Source organism: Oryctolagus cuniculus, chromosome X (assembly GCF_964237555.1).
Source record: "Oryctolagus cuniculus chromosome X, mOryCun1.1, whole genome shotgun sequence".
In the NCBI taxonomy this organism is placed as follows: Eukaryota; Metazoa; Chordata; class Mammalia; order Lagomorpha; family Leporidae; genus Oryctolagus; species Oryctolagus cuniculus.
In genome coordinates this window covers 114,049,717-114,069,888 of record NC_091453.1, presented here as the reverse complement: position 1 = coordinate 114,069,888, position 20,172 = coordinate 114,049,717, and the positions used below count along the sequence as shown (strand labels likewise).

The 20,172-nt window shown below is 41.0% G+C and overlaps 1 protein-coding gene across 1 annotated transcript in view; it reads left to right on the top strand.

Moving 5' to 3' along the window:
• Positions 1-4,017: 4,017 nt before the first annotated feature.
• Positions 4,018-20,172, top strand: part of MAP7D3 (MAP7 domain containing 3) — a 34,060-nt gene continuing 17,905 nt past the window's right edge. The window contains exons 1-6 of the mRNA XM_051827582.2: positions 4,018-4,332; positions 8,166-8,264; positions 8,359-8,442; positions 9,543-9,706; positions 12,742-12,856; positions 16,600-16,689. Coding sequence (XP_051683542.2) covers positions 4,260-4,332; positions 8,166-8,264; positions 8,359-8,442; positions 9,543-9,706; positions 12,742-12,856; positions 16,600-16,689 — 625 coding nt within the window. The 5' untranslated portion in view covers positions 4,018-4,259. The remainder of the gene's footprint in view (positions 4,333-8,165; positions 8,265-8,358; positions 8,443-9,542; positions 9,707-12,741; positions 12,857-16,599; positions 16,690-20,172) is intronic.

The window sequence follows — 20,172 nt, the reverse complement described above, 5'->3', positions numbered from 1 at the left end:
ATCATTTAAAAATATGCGATTTTTCACATTAAATTTCAGATTTCCTGCTTATTTTGAAAACTGAGGTAATCTGGCAACCGATGGACCTATCACCCCACTCAACAACCATGGGCTCAAATTAAGCTTGGTTATACTCTTTTGGAGGCAGAGCAACAGCTCCCACAGTCCCCACCTCAGAAAAAGTGCCAATTCTACAAAGGTTTTTCCAATCACCCCAAAAAGGACTCTTATCTCTTCCTTCTGAGATCTTGGAACACATTTTAATTATTTGCCAAGTGCCTAGCCTGTGCTGCCTGTATTTGGTTATTTGTGAATGTCTTTTTCCCCTCTTCCCACAGTCTGGAGTCTGGTTGGATTAAGGCTGTTAGAGTATCTAAATGTTGGAAAGATGATGGAGGGTGATTCCCTGTGTGTAATTCTCCATCAAACTTTATTTTTCCAAGTGGCACTGTTTACAAGTAAGCTGAAGACAAGCTTTCTAGATTAAAAATACTCCCCGGCTTCTTTTGGCAAACGTCAAACCAGAGAAGAGTTTAAAGAAGAGTAAAAGGAACATTTGCGTGAGCACCGAGATTTTTAACATTGTGCAGTGTTTGCTCTCTTATCTGTTTATTTGCCCCTGAACTACTTGCCAGTGTGTTGCAGACATTATGAGCCTTCACTCCTAAATTATTCAGCATTTATTTCTTAAGACGAAGAACATTTTCCTACATAGCCACAATATCATTCTCATATCCAAGCAATTTGACCATAATGAAATATTATCTACTATACAGTTCATATTCCAAATATACCAGTCATCCCAGTAACAAATGCCCTTTAAAGTTACTTTTTAAAATCTGTATTCCAATCAAGAATCATGCATTGCATTTGGTTTCCTTAACCCACCTGTGATCCAGAACTCTTTCTGATTTCTATTTTATTCTTCTGTGACATCAACATTTTGAAGCATCCAGACCAATTGTTTTGTAGCATATGCACAGTCTATATTTGTCTGGATGCTTTTTCCTTTTCGTTTTTCTTTTAAACTTTGGACTTCCTTGTTTGCTTTTTTTTAAAGATTTATTTATTTATTTGAAAGTCAGAGTTACACAAAGAGGGGGAGAAAGAGAGAGAGAGAGAGAGAGAGAGAGTGAGTCTTCCATCCTCTGGTTCACTCCGCAATTGGCCACAATGGCTAGAGCTGCACCGATCTGAAGCCAGGATCCAGGAGCTTCTTCCAGGTCTCCCACGTGGGTGCAGGGGCCCAAGCACTTGGGCCATCTTCTATTGCTTTCCCAGGCCATAGCAGAAAGCTGGATTGGAAGTGGAGCAGCCTGGTCTTGAACTGGCACCCATATGGGATGCCAGCACTTCTGGCGGTAGCTTTACCCACTAAGCCACAACACCAGCCCCTGAATGCTTTTTTCATTATTAGATTTGAGTTCAACAACTTTGCAAGAAACTACAAAAATGATACTGCACTTTAAAAAAAAAGATTTATTTACTTATTTGAAAAGCAGTTACAGAGAGAGGGAAACACACACACGAGAGAGAGAGAGAGAGAGAGAGAGAGAGAGAGAGAGAGAGAGATTCCATCACTGGTTCACTCCCCAAATGTCTGCAATAGGCAGGCTGAAATCAGGAGACAGGAGCTTCATCCCACTGTCCCGCAAGTGCAGAACCCAAGCACTTGAGCCATCTCCTACTTTTTTCCCAGGTGCGTCAGCAAGGAGCTGGATGGGAAGTGAAGCAATTAGCCCTGGAACCAGTTCCCAAATGGGATGCTGGCATCACAGGTGGCAGGTTAACTCGCTGTGTCACAATGCCAACCATGATACTGCATATTTCAAAATTTTCTGTTAGTGAAGTCCCAGGCAAATTCACCAATGCTGAATTTATGTTTGTTTATTTGTGTGTGTTTTGCTGATGCCCTAGTTATATGTGTGTCCTATTAATATTCATGGCCAACTTCAAGGATATCATGCAAAGCATTGATCTGTGTAATTTCTGAGATGCAGGGCTTTGGGTGCTACAATGCCAAACTGGTTTTCCCCCTCTAGTATTAGTACACATCCTCACCAATTCTTCTTGTTCGCTCTTTAATTTTTTGTCAAATCTGTAGGTGTTATGATCTTTTTACTGGCTACTAAGAGCAACTTTTCTTCTATTGGCCATTTGTGTTTTCTCTCCTATGAAAGGCCTAGTTATAGCTTTGCCTTTTCTCTGCATTTTGGAGTCTGCTCTTTGCTTATGTATTTTTAGATTTCACATTCTGGATAGTAAGCATTCATAAATTATATGTCAGCTTTCATGAAATAGTATCATTTAATGCTAGCTGTGTGAACACCACAGTGAGATATTTTGTTTACAAATTCCAGTTCTGTCACTTGCTATGTGACTCTGGATAAATGATTTAACCTCTCTGCTTTAGTTACACCTGTAAAAATGGGACTGATAAGGGTGCATCCCTCATAGGGTAATAGGGGGACTACACGAGGTAATAGATGTTATGTGGTCAGGGCAGTGCCTAGCACATAATAAAATGCATATTTGCTGCTCTTTGATTCTTCCATTTTGTATAGCTGTCTTGTAATTTTTTAAAAGGTTTAACTATTTACTTCAAAGGCACAGTTACACACAGAGGGGTAAAGGGGAGGGGGGGAATCTTCCACCTCCTGGTTCACTCCCTAGATGGCTGCAAGTCAGGAGCTTGGAACTCCATCCAGGTTTCCCATGTGGGTGCAGGGACGTAAAGACTTCTGCTGCTTTCCAAAGTCCCTTTGTAGGAAGCTGGATTGGAAGTGGAACAGCCAGAACTCAAACTTTGTCCATATGGAATGCCGGCAGGTCGCAGGTCGCAGGCAGCAGCTTTACCTGGTATGCCACAACGCAGCCACCCCTACCTTGCCATTTGTCATTCTGAGATTGAGTGAGCTCATCAAAGGGTGTATCCTACAAGTGATCTCCTGCCCCTTTTTGGGGTCTCCACCACATCTGCAACTCCAATAATAAACTGCTTCCTTATAACCTGTGTCACAACACACAAGTAACAAGGATGACTCCACCTTGAACGGGCAAGTGCTTCAGGCCAAGTAAGACTTTCCTTGTGTATGGGTAAAAAAACCAATCTGAGGCCGGCGCCGTGGCTCAACAGGCTAATCCTCCGCCTTGCGGCGCCGGCACACCAGGTTCTAGTCCCTGTCGGGGCACCGGATTCTGTCCCGGTTGCCCCTCTTCCAGGCCAGCTCTCTGCTATGGCCTGGGAGTGCAGTGGAGGATGGCCCAAGTCCTTGGGCCCTGCACCCGCATGGGAGACCAGGAAAAGCACCTGGCTCCTGGCTTCGGATCAGCGCGATGCGCTGGTCGCAGCGTGCCGGCCGCAGCGGCCATTGGAGGGTGAACCAACGGCAAAGGAAGACCTTTCTCTCTGTCTCTCTCTCTCACTGTCCACTCTGCCTGTCAAAAAAAAAATCTGTAGCCTTGAAGGGCTCCCCTGCACCCGCTGCACCCAGCCCTTAGTGGGAGAGATGAATGCCAATAAGATCTAACAGTGTCATGATTGGTTCTGCAACTCTTTAAGAAAGTCTGTTCACAATGGGGGCCCTAGCTCCTTGTAGCAACCTGTTCCCCTTCCAGTGTCTCCCTGGTCCTACTGGGGCTTTCTTTGTGTAGTGTCCGAAAGACTAGAAAACTCGTGATGCCAGCGCACACGAGGAGGTATCGCTTGCACACTCCTTGAACCGCTAAAGCTGGAACTTTATTGCGCTGCCAGGTAGATGTAATAAAAGGACAGAAATTTCACACGGCCATACAGGTCGCTGATTGGCTGGCGCCCAGGATGCTGCAACAGAAAGGACAGAACGTAGGAGAGGGATTCTACAGAACCGGCAGTGGGCGCCCAGTGGATGCGAGGAAGCGGTGCCAGAACTGCCGCGCCGCCTATACTGATGGTCCGGAGTGGGCGGGGCGGCCCCTCGGGGCCTGCCCCTCCGCTCCACCCCTCCCCACTGCCCCGCCCCATCCCACCCCGCCGCCTCTCCCTACCGCTCCGCCCCGTCCCGCCCCGCCTCCCCGCCCCACCGCCCCGTCGCATCCCCCCCAACCTCCCCTACCTATTGCTCCGCCGCCGCTACCCACCGCCCCGCCCCGCCCCACCTCCCAGTCCAGACTCCCCGCTGCCCCGGCCACAGCCCCCGCCGAGGTCCCTGCGGAGGCCGCGCCAGCGCCTGCGCAGTTCTGTCAGAGGGGCACCAGCAGTTCCAGTCCGGGTCCGGGTGATGGCGGCCCGCCCCAGCACCAGTGGCGGCGCCTGCGGTGGCACATCTTTAAGGGGGCTCCGAGAACAAATGGGTGAGCGGGCTGGCGGCTCGGACCCGTGCGGGGGGCGGAGTTCCCGTGGCCGACCCATTGGAGCTGGGCGCCAGGCGCCAGAAAACTTTCTTCCCGCGTCCCCTCGCGCTGTCCGGTCCTACCCTCAACCCCACTGGAGCCTCCTGGTATCGGACTGGAAAGGGGAGTCCTGGGCCGGGCGCGCGGGGGGTGGGGGGTGGGGGAACGGTCACCCAGCGCCACCAACGACCGAAGTCCCGCTGCTCGTGGCAAAAGCCCTGCGGGCAATGCGCGAGGGAACTAACGGGCGCTATGGGAGCAGGGACGGGAGAGGGAGCTTCGAACCCCGGACCCCGCAAACGGACCGCCTGTTGCTGGGGGCAGCGAAAGCCCATGCAACAATCGCATGGTCGCTCCGCTGTCGGGGATGTATTTGCAGGCGCCCGCAGGGAGGGACCCCGCGCGCCGGCGCAGCCTTCGCGGCCAGGGCAGTCGTTCGAGGCACGGAAAGTTTGAGTTTTTCCCAACCCTGGGCGTTCTCAGCCTCTCGGTCAAGGTCCAAGGAGGAAGTTGCTGGGAAGAGGGGGCGGGGGGGGGGGGCGGACGGCGGGGAAGGAGGTTGAAAGTTGCATTGAAAGTTGGGATGAAACTTGGCTCTCTGCATCTCCTGATTTGCATGCTGTAGCCCGTGATTTCAACAAGATGTCACTTTCCATGGAACATCTTGCAGTCCCTAGGCTGAATGGAAAGAGTCAGCCATTCAGAGTGCTTGCTCCTCAACGGGTCCCATCTGCAATAAGCTTTTTACAGCCCGCAAACCTCTAATCTTCTAAAGAAAACTGGGCACCATAGTGCTTAAAACGGGAGCCTGCTCTGCTACCTGAGCAAGACAGTATTTCTTGCTTGTGGGTGGTTGGTTGCTTGTAGCTGCCTCTCAGGTTAGTTCCCCCACTATGACCGAGACTCAAAAGGTTTTATTGATATTTGTTGAAATCCTTAGGGCTTTTATGCACTTACGATTAAAATGTTTAGATTGATTGAGATTGAGAAGCGATGTGTTACTGAAGAACACTTTAAATCTTCTCTCCGCAGAACGTCAGAAGCAAATACACTTTCTTCATTCCATAAGGAGAAAGCAATGTTGCTTCTAGCTCTAGCTCACAAGTCACCAGGAGATTTTGCAGTGAATTGTATTGCTTATTGATGCCTGAAGTTCTCTGACATTGCTTTATTTCAATACTTTAAATTAAGCAGCGTTTATCCCAATATGTTGAAGGAGCCATGGCCTGGATACTCCCTAAAAGCATTTATCTGTTGAATGTTGGAAAGGATTTCTAAATCATACAGGGCGCAGTTGCTCAAATTCACAACATTTCTAGCCAGAAACTTAATAACCAGACCCAAAAAAGCTTACACCCTTGCTGCCTATTTCATATTAGAAATGAAAAACATTGCATGGTCTCACCATATTCCCCAAGGGTCAAGGAGACCATGCAATGTTTTTGCTCAAAGGTCAATTTCATCTCCTGCTGGGAGCCTGGCTGCAAGAGTTAAAATGGTATCCTGAACAAATAACTTAGTACAGCCACCATAAATTTATATATGTATAAATGAATTATTACATATAAATATATGTATGCATTCATTGAATTACACTCAATGTGCATAGCACTGTGCTAAGGCAAAAATATACTTATTTCGACAAAACACATGTTCATATTAAATGTCTTTAGACAGAAGTGTTTTCCAGTTAACTTTATTTGACTAATTCAACCCATTAGCATATGAAACTCAGCCACTGATTTGTGACTTTTCCTTTCTTGTTTGTCTAAATTCACAAGTAACTTACTAGTTTAGAGTAAATTATTCAAATACTATTTTCTACAAATGCAAAGAAAGCTACTAAGATTGCAAATCAAATTATCATAGAATTTTAGAGCTGGAGAAACAGTAAGGTTACTTAGTCCAGTGGCCAGACACGCACCTAGAAAACTCTGGGCAGCTTCTACCATTTGAATGTGTACTTGAATGGCAAGCTCTATGTTTTTCCAAATAGCCATTCTGTTGTGATCGCTTTAATTGTGAGAAATTTGTACCAAATTTTTATCCCCTCCACGACATGCTGTCTTCATTTGGTCTTGAAGATCTGCTATTTTTCTCAGCACTGAGACTTTGTCTCTGTTTTAGGCAAATAAATAAATAAATAAATAAATCTGTGAATCTGCTTTACGTGTGGTTCCCTGATTGCAGGTTTCTTTCTTTTCCTATTAGTTTTTTTTTTCTATTTGTTTTTTTTTTTTTTTTTTACTTAATGCTACTTTCAGTAGGCTTTTTAAACAGGAAAACGGTCTGTGCATTAGCAGTGCTACAAGGGACTTCATTTTCTTGTGCTTATATAAGAAATATTGCAAGTGGGAAGTCCAAGGAACATTTTAACTTACAGAGTATATTGAAGAATTTTTAATACACTCATGCTCAAATTCAGAAGATAATTGTGGTCTACAAAATCACCAGTATATGTGTAGATTATTACAAAAGCTGAGAATAGTCTTTAAATTTAGCTATGTCCTAGGTTATCAGAGCTGTTAAGGCCTTGGGACTAAAAAACTCATTTTTTTGTCTTTTAAAATGGTGATCCCTATCATAGCAACTGTGATGTCACTTTCAAGGTTACCACTAAGATAACGCCCAGACAGCTTTCCTCATTGGCAGCTAACGTGTCAAAGTTCATTCATTTCATTTGTGCAAGGACAACAGCTCTATTCCCTTGTTTATTTTATCTACCCATCTTCAACTGTTATGTTTTTTCTATAGAAACCAGATTTGCATGCAGTATCATAGGAGCATATTTCCTGTGCTTTTAGACTAGGGTAAGACAGAGGTATTGTTCAGGTTTTCCATACTCTTCCCTGAATTTGGGGACCTTTCAGATTCAGCCATAAATGGCATTAAAAGGTTCAGGGGTCTCCTATAATGACTCATGTGGAAAACTGGAGTTTTCATTTTTCTTACTTTCCTTCCAATCGTACCCCCTTATACTCCACTGTTAGTGAACTTGATCACTTTTCCACCTGCTCACAGAAAACTTGTGTTAGTACCTTGTCTGATTTCTATTTGTTTGCCTGACATACTTGTGTCTAGAATGTTATTATTTCTTAGAAATTCCTTCTTCTAGACAGGGATTCTCGCTCCACTTTAACTGTGCATCAGAATAGAACTTTTAACAACTACAGATGCCTGGGCATCAAACCAAAGACTGAGGGAGAGGGAGCATTGCTATTTCTTTTTGAGTGACTCCAGTGTACAACTAGGGACGTAAGCCCCAATCTAGACTATTTATAAATGTTCTCCTTAATATTGGGCCCAATCTCTGAGGATCTCTTTACTAACACATTGCCTCCAGATTCAGATCAATACATTCTTCACCTTTGATTTTCTAAATTCCCAATTTATGATGAAACTGATTTTTTCCAATTCCTTGCCAGCTCAGCTTTACTAATGTAGTATAATGTGTGGTATCTTAGACATTTTTGAAAGCTGTTCATCATGGGCTGTTGCTCATCCCCAAGCTTGGGCTAGCACTGCCACTATCAACTCTGGTTATCTTTGAATCCACAAATACCCAGCACCTGCATGGGAATCATTTTTATCTCTTTATGAAAGTACCATTGAACATCATAAATATCAAGTACATCTTTGTGGTGGACCCAGATTACTCAGCCAAGATTTTACCATATTGAGGCCATCCCCATGTTTGTCATCAGAGATGTAACTAGCTGTGGCTTGCCAGCTCCTTTGTTAGCTATTTGTCTTCTTGATATCTAATCCCTTTCCCTTGTCACCCTATATTTCAGTTGCTGTAGCACAAGCAATTGCTGACGAAAGACGAAATCAAAATCGATTTACTCCTATTGCATCCCAACATGCAAATCTAAGGTCATCATTTAAACCAGGTATAATTTCTACAATGATTTGATAGATGTCAGAGTGTCCTATCTTTAAAATTTGTTAACTTATTGATGTTTAACTATATTCATTTTCTTTTAGTAATTGACGGTTCTGTACTCAAAAATGACACGAAACAAAAATTGGTAAAAGAACGCAGAGAAGAAAAGAGAAGACAAGAAGATGGTATATTTAGACATTTTTAAAATCAAACTGGATGGATTTTATGTTCATGTTATATATTTCCAAAGTGGTTTTACTTACTTTTTCTAATCTGTTCATATGGTAGATTATACTTTTTATACTAGTATTAGATTAGATTAAACCTATGTCTTAGATCCCATTTAATCCACTTGCCAAGCCAGGCAAAGGAGGCTCATGAGAAACCTTCAACTCATTGGTTTCATTTGGGAAAGAATAATTTCTTAGAGCTTTAATTTTCTGAAAACTCATTTATGAAAATTTCTTTAGCATTTGTGAAAATAGGTAGAATAGTATTTAAGTGAAAATGATTCCAAAAATGAAAATAAACTAATAATCTGAACATAGATAAGGTATCATGTGACTGATTATTATGATTCTAAAGTATGACCTTGTACAAATTAGGCTGGAAATAATCTTTCTTCAACTTGAGAGTATACTTTTCAACTAACGTATCTTTCTTCTTTTATCTCCTAAGTCCCCTTACAAAATGAGCACTCTATTCAAATGGAATACAAGTTATCCGTTTGAAGGAGGAGAGGTGGAGAGAGCTTACTTTCTCTGGGAGAGTGTTTTATGACTGCATGCACTCTCTCTATATTGGAAACTATTATGGTATTCTGGAACATACAGGCCATTAATGTGCAAGCAGCATGTTTAATGTGGTCTGTATAGATGAGCACTTTGGAAGAAGTTTCTGAGTAGAAGGAAACAAAACATTTTGGCTGTGTGTTTTATAAGCTCATATCTTAATGCACAACATATTTATCAGATAGGGCTTGGCTTCAGCTCAAGCCAACAAAAGTATCACATAACAGAAAATTTTTTTTTCTGAATTTGGAATGCTGGTTTGGACAGGATGAGGATCATCTGGCTTAGGTAATCCAGTTCTCTAAATGAACACACAGTGAAAAATGGTTCTCTAGTGGCCACCTCTACTCACTTCTATAATAAATCTTTCATTACTAGCACAGGTTATGTAGTGTGAAGAGAGAGAATGAGGTCTGTTGACTTTTTTCCTTCTATCTATGTGTAATGTGGAAAACTTAAATATTCACCCTGAAAATGTATGTGAAATATTTCAGCCAACAAAGAAACACAACTACTCGAAAAAGAAAGGAAGGCCAGGCTCCAGTATGAAAAGCAGATAGAAGAGAGACAACGTAAATTGAAAGAACAGAAAGACCGAGATGAACGAAGGAGGGTATCTGCGGAAGAAAAAAGGAAGCAGAAACTGGCAGAAGAACAGGTATGCAGTTTGATGGCCTATCCAACAGGTGTCACAGTGTATTGCCTGGCTTGGAAATTTATTTTTTCCTAGCCCTTCTCTGCCTTGACTAGTGCTGTGGGAAGGGAGCCCATCCTAGCTTTTCTTTCTCCTTTTCTTCATCTTCCTGTCAGCATTAGAGGCTCTGACCCCATCTTGCTAAGATAGTAAGAACTGAGACCCCCACACAGCATCAGGAAGGAGGAGCCCTGCAGGTCAGGGGCAGAGTACAGTGCACCTCCAGGACCTGGTATCTGTGGCTTGGAGTTTGCTCCAAGGGCTGTCTCTACTACCAAAAAGCCATCACTGCTAAGGCATAGCCTACAGAATAAGAGCAGATCCCACCCTGCCACCATCTGACCCTCCCTGATACACCTCCAGTGACCCGCTGCTCACGGAGCTACTCAGTTGTCTGCACACTTACTCTCCCGGCCATGCTCCCTGGCTCCCTCTGGTGGACACTGCCACTCTGCCTTGGCTGACCCTGCCCTTCTGTTCCTCATGTTTCCTTCTCCAGATTGGGCCCTGCTGGACCTGTGGCTCATCCTCAACATTGTGTCTCCTGATTTTTTTTAAAGATTTTATTTATTTATTTGAGTGGTAGCATTACAGACAGAGAGAGACGAGAGAGAGGTCTTCCATCTGCTGGTTCACTCCCCAAATGGCCATAACGGCCGGAGCTGCGCCCATCCTTAGCCAGGAGCCAGGAGCTTCTTTCGGGTCTCCCACGTGGGTGCAGGGACCCAAGCACTTGGACCATCTTCTACTGCTTTCCCAGGCCATAGCAGAGAGCTAGATCAGAAGTGGAGCAGCCAGGACTTGAACTGGCACCCATATGGGATGCCGGCGCCACAGGCAGAGAATTAACCTACTGCGCCATGGAGCCGGCCCCACGTCTCCTGCTTTGTGATGCTGCTGCTCTCCTCTCTTTCTGGGCTGTTCTTTGATGTTGGTCAGGGTCTTTGTCTTGCCCTCTTTTCCCCCCATTGCTCTGTGTGCCACATTTTTCTCTCATAGGTCACTCTCTTTCCTGCTGGTATTTTCTGTCTCTTCATTCCTGTGACTTTCAAGTGTCCCTACATGAGGCTTAGTCTGTCTGTGCTTCTCTGACATTGGCCTATCTCCACCACAGGCAGCCAATTTTTTTTTTCTGCTTTCTTTGTCTCAGCTACTCTCTGGTTTTTCCCCATTTCGAACTATCTGCCTGGCATTCTCTCAGCAAGTATGTATTTTTGTCTGCCTCTCTTGTTGTCTATTGCTCTAATTTTTCTATTTCTTTTCTTCTCCTTTCTCCTTGGTCCCACAGCTCCCCATGAAGGCTCTTCTCTTTGTGTTGTCTGCACTGCACACTTGTCCCCCTTCCTCGCACGCCCACTTGCCATGACCCTGGCCCTGCATCCCATCTGGAGAGCATCCTTATTCTAGCACCCATAGCATGTTCGCTCTTCCCCATGCATGCTTTGCCAGCTCTCTCTTTCTCTGTCTTTCTGAACCTCTTCCTGCACCTGTATGTCCTTGGTGTGTTTCATATGCCAGTATTTGGTAAACTCTCATTCAGAATTGCAGTCACTCTTCATCATCCTCTGTGGAACACCCAATTTACTTCTCTGTGGTGGAGTCTATGGCAGAGAAGAAGATGAGACAGAGCATGAACTCAGTAAAGGCAGTTCAAGAACCAAAGAATACGAAGTAGAATACTGCATGCAGAGGAGTAAAGTGAGAGAGGGTTCCTGGAGGAGAGTCCTAGGAACTGAGAGAGAGAGAGAGAGAGAGAGAGAGAACACCATCTTGGAGAAAGAGGAAGCTGAGTGGGCAAACAGGAGAGAATGCATATGAATGACCCTGAAGACAGACACAGAAGGCAGAGGCATGGTGGGAGAAGGGGCAGAAAGACAAGGAGAAAGGGCCAAAGAGAACCAACTCCATGGAGTAATGTGGGTGTAAGAATTTGTATTTCCGGGGAGCGGAAAAGATCCCCCAGCCTAGTGGTGCTGAGGAGTGGCACGTGTGCAAATAGCAGGAAAGAACCCGTATGAATCAGAACTATTTTAGTAAGACAAGTTAATCTTTGGCTTTAGTCTATTGTAGTTCTAAGTAACTTAGAAAAGCCCTCAATTAGAAAATATAATTTTCAACCATTTCTATTAGATATGTTTTCTTACATTTATCCTAGACGTTTACCTCTGCCCTCGGAGAAATGGTGAACTCATTATAAGGATGATGTTGCTATGGAACGGTTGTTGTCAGGGAAGAATAGAAAACCTCTGGCCTTGCAGTTGATTTGCCTGCCAAGTATAGTCCTTGGTATGTGGCAGTGCAGGCAGGAGAAATAAGAAAATAACTCATTTCTAGAAGTGGAGTTGTTTTGCCACAGTGTGGCTTTTAATTTGTAGAGTTGTTCTTCTGACCAGTTTAAACTGAAGTTGAGATCAAATCAGATATTGGTTACCGTTTTTGATATTTTATTTGTTAACACCAGAATTTAAGCTCTTTATACATGCGGGTATAGTAGATGACACTGGTGTAGATTTCTCTTACACTTGTGTTGATTTTTTCCCCTGCCTCATTTTATAAAAAAAAAGTGACTTTAAAAATACATTCCACAGCAGATACCAAAAATGATTGAGAGAATCAAGCAGGGGAAAAGAGTAATGTAGGCAAATAATGAAGCATCAGGTGTGATTAGCATACCCAAAAGTATATCACCCTGTACAGTTGCTAGAAACAGACTACAAGTTTGTCTCTAAATTTCCCAATCATAAAAGCAAAGAGGAAAGCCTGATCAGTTCTGCAGAGCAGAGTCCATAAAATAAAAAACAAAAAGTGAATCAGGAGAAGCGCTGATACTGCTTGATATCTAAGCCGTGTCTCCAATTATTTTAAACTTTTACCTGATATGAGAAACGTTTACCTGATATTCACATTTGATAGTAAGATTGTTTTATAAACTACAGATCTAAATTGTATTATCTGATATGATGGATATAGAAAAATGTGTTTGCATTTATTTTAAATAGGCCAAGTTTAAAGCTGTTGTTCATCGCACTTTGGAACGGAGTAGTCGTGTTGGCCGTCAACAAAAGAGGTGGTCATGGGAGAGCTCTTTCCCCCTGGATTGTGACAGCAAATGCGGTAATTAATTCCATTGTCAATTTTAAGCTCATTAATGTGCATGTTTCAATATTGGCTATCAGTAGAAGACTGCATTTACAACAAAGTTTTAATCTTTTTAAACAAAATGCCATGTAAACACCAACTTCCTATCTACATTTGTCATATGCCAGTGCAAGAGAGACAAGTAAAACTTTATATTTTATTTAACTTAGTAATATGCCCAGAATCTTATTTCAATTTATTATCAGCATAAAGTGAAGTTACTAAGCTTTATATAGCTTACCCCATACATAAAAAAGAAATTAAGTCTGTCTCATTTGCTGATTCACTATAAATTTTCCTATATGTGGACAAATTCTACACCATTTTCATAAAACGTAACAGATTTATGGGTTTAGAAGGAATGACAGACAATGAACCTCATTCACCTAATGAATGCATATGCCTTCTGGGTATTGCTACATCATGAACGTTTGTCTTACTCAATAAGGATGTCTTTTTGAAATATGATTGCAATAAATACTATAAATTTCTCAGTCAATAAATGGTCTATATCTACTGAAAACCTAGAACATAACTGTTCTGTTTTCAGTAGACAAATCCCCATGTCATTTGCAGGTCTTCAGAATTCTATTGGCCTGAGCAAATAGCTATTTCATATATTCTAGTGAATTACAATGTAATGAAACCAGTTCTTTCTACGTGTTTTTACACTACCACTACTTTAGATTGTGGACAATAAGACAGTTCTTCACATTTTTAATTTTTTGTAATAAATTTTAATATAATCACAGATCATTAAAACTATGTCAGATAAGCAGCACATTATTTTATAGAGATGATGACTATTATTTTGCATTTTTGTCAATATAAATTGTTATTTTGTATTTTTTTATTGTTCACGTTAGATGAGATTGTTGGGCTCAGGTAACTCACACTGAAGCATATTTTGGCCAAACGACATTGTCTTTTTAAGTGGCCTGATAATTTATTTTATGTTAAAATTCATATTCTAGGTAACTTATCAATGAGATTGTGTTTTCTAGGGACTGGTTAGACTACTCCTGCCATTCAATGTCCATTAAGTATCATGATTATTACCTCATTTAAGAAAAATAATAGGTATTTCCATAAGTTTGTGGGAAATGGAATCAAATGACAAATGTATTTTGGTACAAAAATTTGAAATTGATAATACACATTTTCCATGAGCTCTTTGAAATCCCTTTGTATGCCTAGATTTCAAATTTATTTTGTGCCAAACACACTCACCTTTTAATTCCATTTTTCTATGAACTTTTTGAAGTTCCCCCATATGCAGGTTTATCTGCTGTACCTGTTTGTTTGAAATGAAATGAAGTTATGTTTCAAAAACCTGTTTGTTCCTAGTGTTTCCCCTTCTAATTAGTATCCCTTACTTAAAAAAAAAAATCTATACCCAAGTGTCTGGCAATGAACATTACTGGCTTCTAGCACATGATGTATCTCACTCATAATTGCAAGAGAAAAAAGAATAGGAATAGCCTTGGCAGGACACAGAACAAATTCCACATAATTCCCTCAAACTCAGCTATTAAAAAAGACAAAGACATATTACTTTTGTGACTTGTGTATTGAAAAAGGCATAATTATAGTTTGAATTAAATTTTTTTGCATTAATAGATACCATGACATTTTTTGAGCAATGCTGATTTATATTAAATTCCAGTACAGCAAAGAATCTGGATACTCTTTAAAGTATATTTAATTGTCGTAAGGGTTAACCTAGTGGAGAAGTTTGCATTTTTATATGAGACTGTATTATACTTTCAAATATGTTGAAAAGGACTGTGGAAGAAAAAAGGAATTTTATTTTGTTCAAATTCACATTATGTTGTTTGAATTTTTAGAACTCTTATAGTATCAATGGTGAGCTTGAAAGGTCTTCTATTTTGTTGTCCATCTAGGTGCATCATGTTTTTCTTGGAATGGTCTAAGAAAAGTTGATCCACTCACCCCCACCCTCAATATGCTTTTCCAAAGCACTTTCATGTACAGCCTGGGTTGATTCATAGATTAATATAGTGAGATTTTCTCTAGCACCTTGATTGTCATATGATAAAGTTAATTCATTATTTACCAACTAAATCCTTTAGAAAAATTAGATCATATTAACTGCAACCTCATGTTTATTTACTTTCATTTTAATGTCGCTTATTGTTCCACAAGCAGTGCTATGTTTTTCTGTCTCCTTGCTTTGAGAAATTACCAAAGGTTTGTTCCATGGGCATTTACTACATATTTAATACAAGAAGCAAACACTAGTATACTTTCACTAATATATACACTTGCCATATTAAAGAAACCTGTAAAAAAAAGGGGGACAGGTGATGACTTTCAACATATTAATTGGTTGAAATTGTACCAAAGGAGCAGTTTCAAGTAACGTTTTAAATGATTTCTTTACTAGTTTTTAATGCAAGAAGGTATGTGTGGAAGATACTTTGTGAAATAACTTGCTCAAAGGTACAGTATGGTGCACACTCTGAAGTGGTAAATGTAATTAATGATTTCAGAAAATCTCTTTAAATTGAACTGAAACCTATTAAATCCAGAGAGATCACTATTTCAAATTCAAATGAAGTTCAAGATCTTGCCTGTAATACTTCAAATAACTGTTTTAAATCTTGGTTGATTTTAAAAGTCTATTTTTCTTCCACTTATTGCTGACACAATAACTGTTCATGCTATTTTTTCATTTCTTGCAGTATGTCAGTGAAGAATATGTGACCTAATTAATCACATGGTTGAATCAATTCCATCTCTATGGTTCCTGCTGCTCAACCACTTTACCAATCCAAGAAAGTTTCAGTGACACTCTATTGTCCATATGTGCTTCAATTTACAAGTCCCCAAAAGAGAAATTCTTTGTTTTTAAAAATTTATTAATTTGTTGTTTGAAAGGCAGAGTTAGAGAGAAAGAGGGAGAGAGAGAGAGAATCTTCCACTCGCTGGTTTGCTTCTCAAATGGACACAATGGCCAGCGCTGGGTCGTGCTGAAGCCTGGAACCAGGAGCTTCATCTGGGTTTCTCTCATGGGTGCAGGGACCCAAGCACTTGGGCCATCTTCTACTGCTTTCCCATGTGCTTTGGGGAGCTGGATTGGAAGTGGAGTAGCCAGGGCTTGAACTAGCACTCATATAGAATGCTGGTGTCACAGGCAGTGGCTTAAGCTGCTATGCCACAACTCCTGCCCCTGAGAAATTATTTTAAAGCATACACCCCCCAGTCTTCTGAGCTAGAATATTTCCAGTAAAATGGAAAAGTGTCCACATAAAGCAGATTATTTTCTTTTATGAATAACTTAGTTGCTTAAATTGTGACATCTGTACCAAATGTTATACTAACTTTTGTCTAAAAAATGCTAGTTAACAAATAAAAGATAAATTACTGTTAATATTAGGCATCATGAGATGTGTGTCTAAAATTAAAAGTGATGTATTTGTAATCTGAGATCTTTCATGTTGTCAGATAGTATGAGACATTTTTCCTCTTAATTGTTACCATTTTATAAATAACTTTAAAGTTTATCTCAAATAATTTAAAGAACAAGCTAGTTTTATGTTTGGAGATGTAGGATCTCTGCATAATATTAGAAATTAAATGAACTTGTAAGCAAGGGTAGAGAAGATCAAAAAATTGCAAACAAGAATGATTCACTCTTGAAGTAATATATTGAAGTAGTTTTGGAAAGATAATATTTCTTTGCACTTGATCTCTAGGTATAACAAAAAATAAGAGAAGCTCATCTCTAAGTAGAAAAGATAAACTGCATTCATTTGGTGACAGAAGACAATCAGAGAATGAGCCAGGTGGGTAGCTGTTTCCAAGTAAAAACCTCAAGCAGTGTTTAAAAGCAGGTGTGTGTGTGTCAATATTGAGTTGCTTGAAAAGTTATTTCTCTTTTTTGAAAGATGTATTTATTCATTTGAAAGGCAGACTTTTGGCAGGGAGGGAGGGAGGGTCGGGAGGGGAAAGAGAGAGAGAGAGAGATCTTTCATCTACTGGTTCATCCCCTAAATGGCCACAACAGCTGGGGCTGGGCCAAGCCAAAGCCAGGAATCTGGAACTCCATCCAAGTCTCCCACCCATTGGCAAGGGCTCAGCCATCTGGGCCATCTTCTGCTGCTTCCCCAGGCACACTAGCAGGGAGCTGGATCAGAAGTGGAGTAGCTGCTGGGGCCAGTGCTGTGGCGCAGCAGGTTAACGCCCTGGCCTGAGCGCCGGCATCCCATATGGGTGCCGGTTTGAGACCCGGCTGCTCCACTTTCAATCCAGCTCTCTTCTGTAGCCTGGGAAAGCAGTAGAAGATGGTCCAAGTCCTTGGGCCTCTGCACCCATGTGGGAGACCCGGAGGAGGCTCCTGGCTCCTGGCTTCAGATCAGCGCAGCTCTGGCTGCTGAGGCCAGCTGGGGAGTGGACCAGCAGATGGAAGACCTCTCTCTTTCTCTCAGCCTCTCCTCTCTCTGTGTAACTCTGACTTTCAAATAAATAAATAAATCTTTTTTTTAAAAAAGAAGTGGAGTAGCTGGGACTCAAACCTGTGGTCACATGGGATGCTGGTGTTGCAGGCAGTGGCTAAACCTGTTGTGCCACAACTCTGTCCCTAAAAAGTCATTTCTTAAATTGGAAGCCATAATCTCCATTCTACAACACAGTGATGTGTGCTGGTGCCATGCTTATTTGGCTGAGACCAGAAAAGTCTATCTTTAAGTGAGGTACATTGATTTCTGCAGTAGTAGATCATGAGTGTTGGTCTTGGTAGGTTCCGACTGGAAGACTCGATTCCCTTCAAGCATTTCAGCAGTTTTGCACTTAGAAGTTATAAATTTCTAACCATGCTTTGGGTTTCAGAGCTTTGCTCTCTTGCCTGATAGCACTAACCCATATAAATCCTTTGTGCATGTTTTTACTACTGGATTTTCACTCATAAAATTTTGTGATTACTAGTAAAGAGCTGATTTTTAAAATGAGTTTCTTTTTAACACCTTTTTCCCCTACCTTCAACATTACCCTTTCACAATCATGCTCTTACAGACTGTAAGCCTCTCCACTTTATTGATTCTGGTGCTATCCTAATAGAAGAGCATGTACTATTGTCACAGGAATCTATATGAACATAAACATTTATTAGAGCAAACTCTTTACAACAGAATCCAGTTTTAACACAAGTTCAGCCAATGCTTTGGAGCTTTAGGCAATGAAGCAGACCATTATGATTGTCAGTGGCATGCATCTACAGGAATCCTGTAAAAGTTGTTTGGTTCTGTACAACTTTTTCTCTGAGTTCCTCCAGAGAGATGCCAGCCAGAAGGGAATGGTTCTGATAAATATGCTACCTGGAGTGCTTTCTTGGAATTATTGTGCTGTGCTGCGGCCTCTCATCTTGATTCAGGTCATCTCTTCCTCTCTATTCAGATCAGATGGCAGCGTTCAATCCCTTTGTGTTGTTGAGTATTTCATAGCTTCTAACATCGCAATCTGGGTAATGGGTTATTTATAGAATGAGATAGATAACTTTTGTGTTGGTTGTTAAATTTAAAACTCTGTGGATTTTTAAAGTATAGAAAAATTTCACTAATATCAAGAGAGAACGTTTCCTACTCCACTTACCATTTTTTTTTTCCTAAATTATAGAAGAATGTCATTGCACCACTATTCAGCTTTTATTTAGGGCCATGAAGATGGTTAGTAAAAGAAAAGAAGTCTTCAGGGTTGGGACTTGTTCATTTAGAATTCACATCCAGCCTCAGACATGCATGTGCATCACAAGATGTCCCTGATAAGGGGAAGCTCTCTTTTGCAGGATATATTTCACCCCATGTGATTTCTTTTTCTGTCAATATTTGTATGATTAGAAAAAATGAAGCAAAATACTATCACCGACTTTGTTGTAGCACAGCCTTCTTTCTTCTGCTTCTGACTCCCGACTGTGTTTACGCCCAGTTCCATGTGTATCACAGTGTTTCCTGTGAGTCTTCCTCACCTTCAGTGTATTAGAAGACATTTCTACTTACTTTCATCTTAGTTTTATACATCACTACCATCAAAACTCATTGTCTTATATTCCTATAGCTAATAATTACTATAGTTCCCAAAGCACAACCTGTTGGCATTACAGCTACGTAGGTAAAATGCTTTCTCCACCAAAATCAGGGACTAAGAACAGTTCAGTCAAAATGTTTTTCACAGGAGGTCAATTTTTGGTCACTTGTGCTATTTTAATTATTTGATAAGATCATATGAAAAGTTGCCACCCATACTTTAAGATGAAGTGGCAAATAAAGTTACCAAATCTTAAGAAAGCCACAACCAAATGCCTTTCTTAAAATGCTTATTATGTAAGCAATAAATAGTGTTGAATAATTTTACATGTAGCCCCCTGTTATCCCAATGCCCATGAATAACTTAATGTTTCTCATTGCCTTTATGTATTTTTCCACAGAATGAGATAATCTGCTTTTATTCAATGTATACTATTTTCTGGTCCAAAAAATGGCATGTTTTTTCTCTTAACAACTACCTCAGAGTAGTCCAGATTTTCTGTCGAATATTTGGAGTATATTTTCAATTGTTTCAGCATTATAAGCAATGTTATAAATAACAACCTTATACGTACATTTTAATGTATTAACCTGACTTTCCTCTCTAAGGACAGACCTAGAAGTGGACTGACTAGAAAAAAGAGTGTGTACTTTTAATTTTTTTATTTATCCCAGAAACCTTTTACTTCAGGTATACAAACTTCATGCATTTCATAAATACAATTTTAGGAACATAGTGTTAGTGATTCTTTCCACCATACCCACCCCTACTCCCACCCTTCTTCCTTCTCCCTCTCCTATTCCCATTTTTATTTTTTACTAAAATCTATTTTCAATTAACTATACACAGAAGATTAACTCTATACTAAGTAAAGAGTTCAACAAATAGTATGAAAAAAACCTGTTTCTCAACAGTTTTTTTATTTCTGTTTTGATTTCTTCTATGACCTGCTGCTCATTCAGGAGCATGTTGTTCAGTCTCCATGTGTTTGCATATGCTCTAGGGATTCCGGAGTTGCTGATTTCCAGCTTTATCCCATTGTAGTCTGAGAAGATGCATGGCATGATTTCTATTGTTTTGACTTTGCTGAGGTTTGCTTTATGGCCTGGCCTGTGGTCTATCCTAGAGAAAGTTCCATGCTCTGGTGAGAAGAATGTGTATTCGGGGGTCGGCGCCATGGCTCACTTGGCTAATCCTCCACCTGTGGCTCCGGCATCCCATATGGGTGTTGGGTTCTAGTCCTGGTTGCT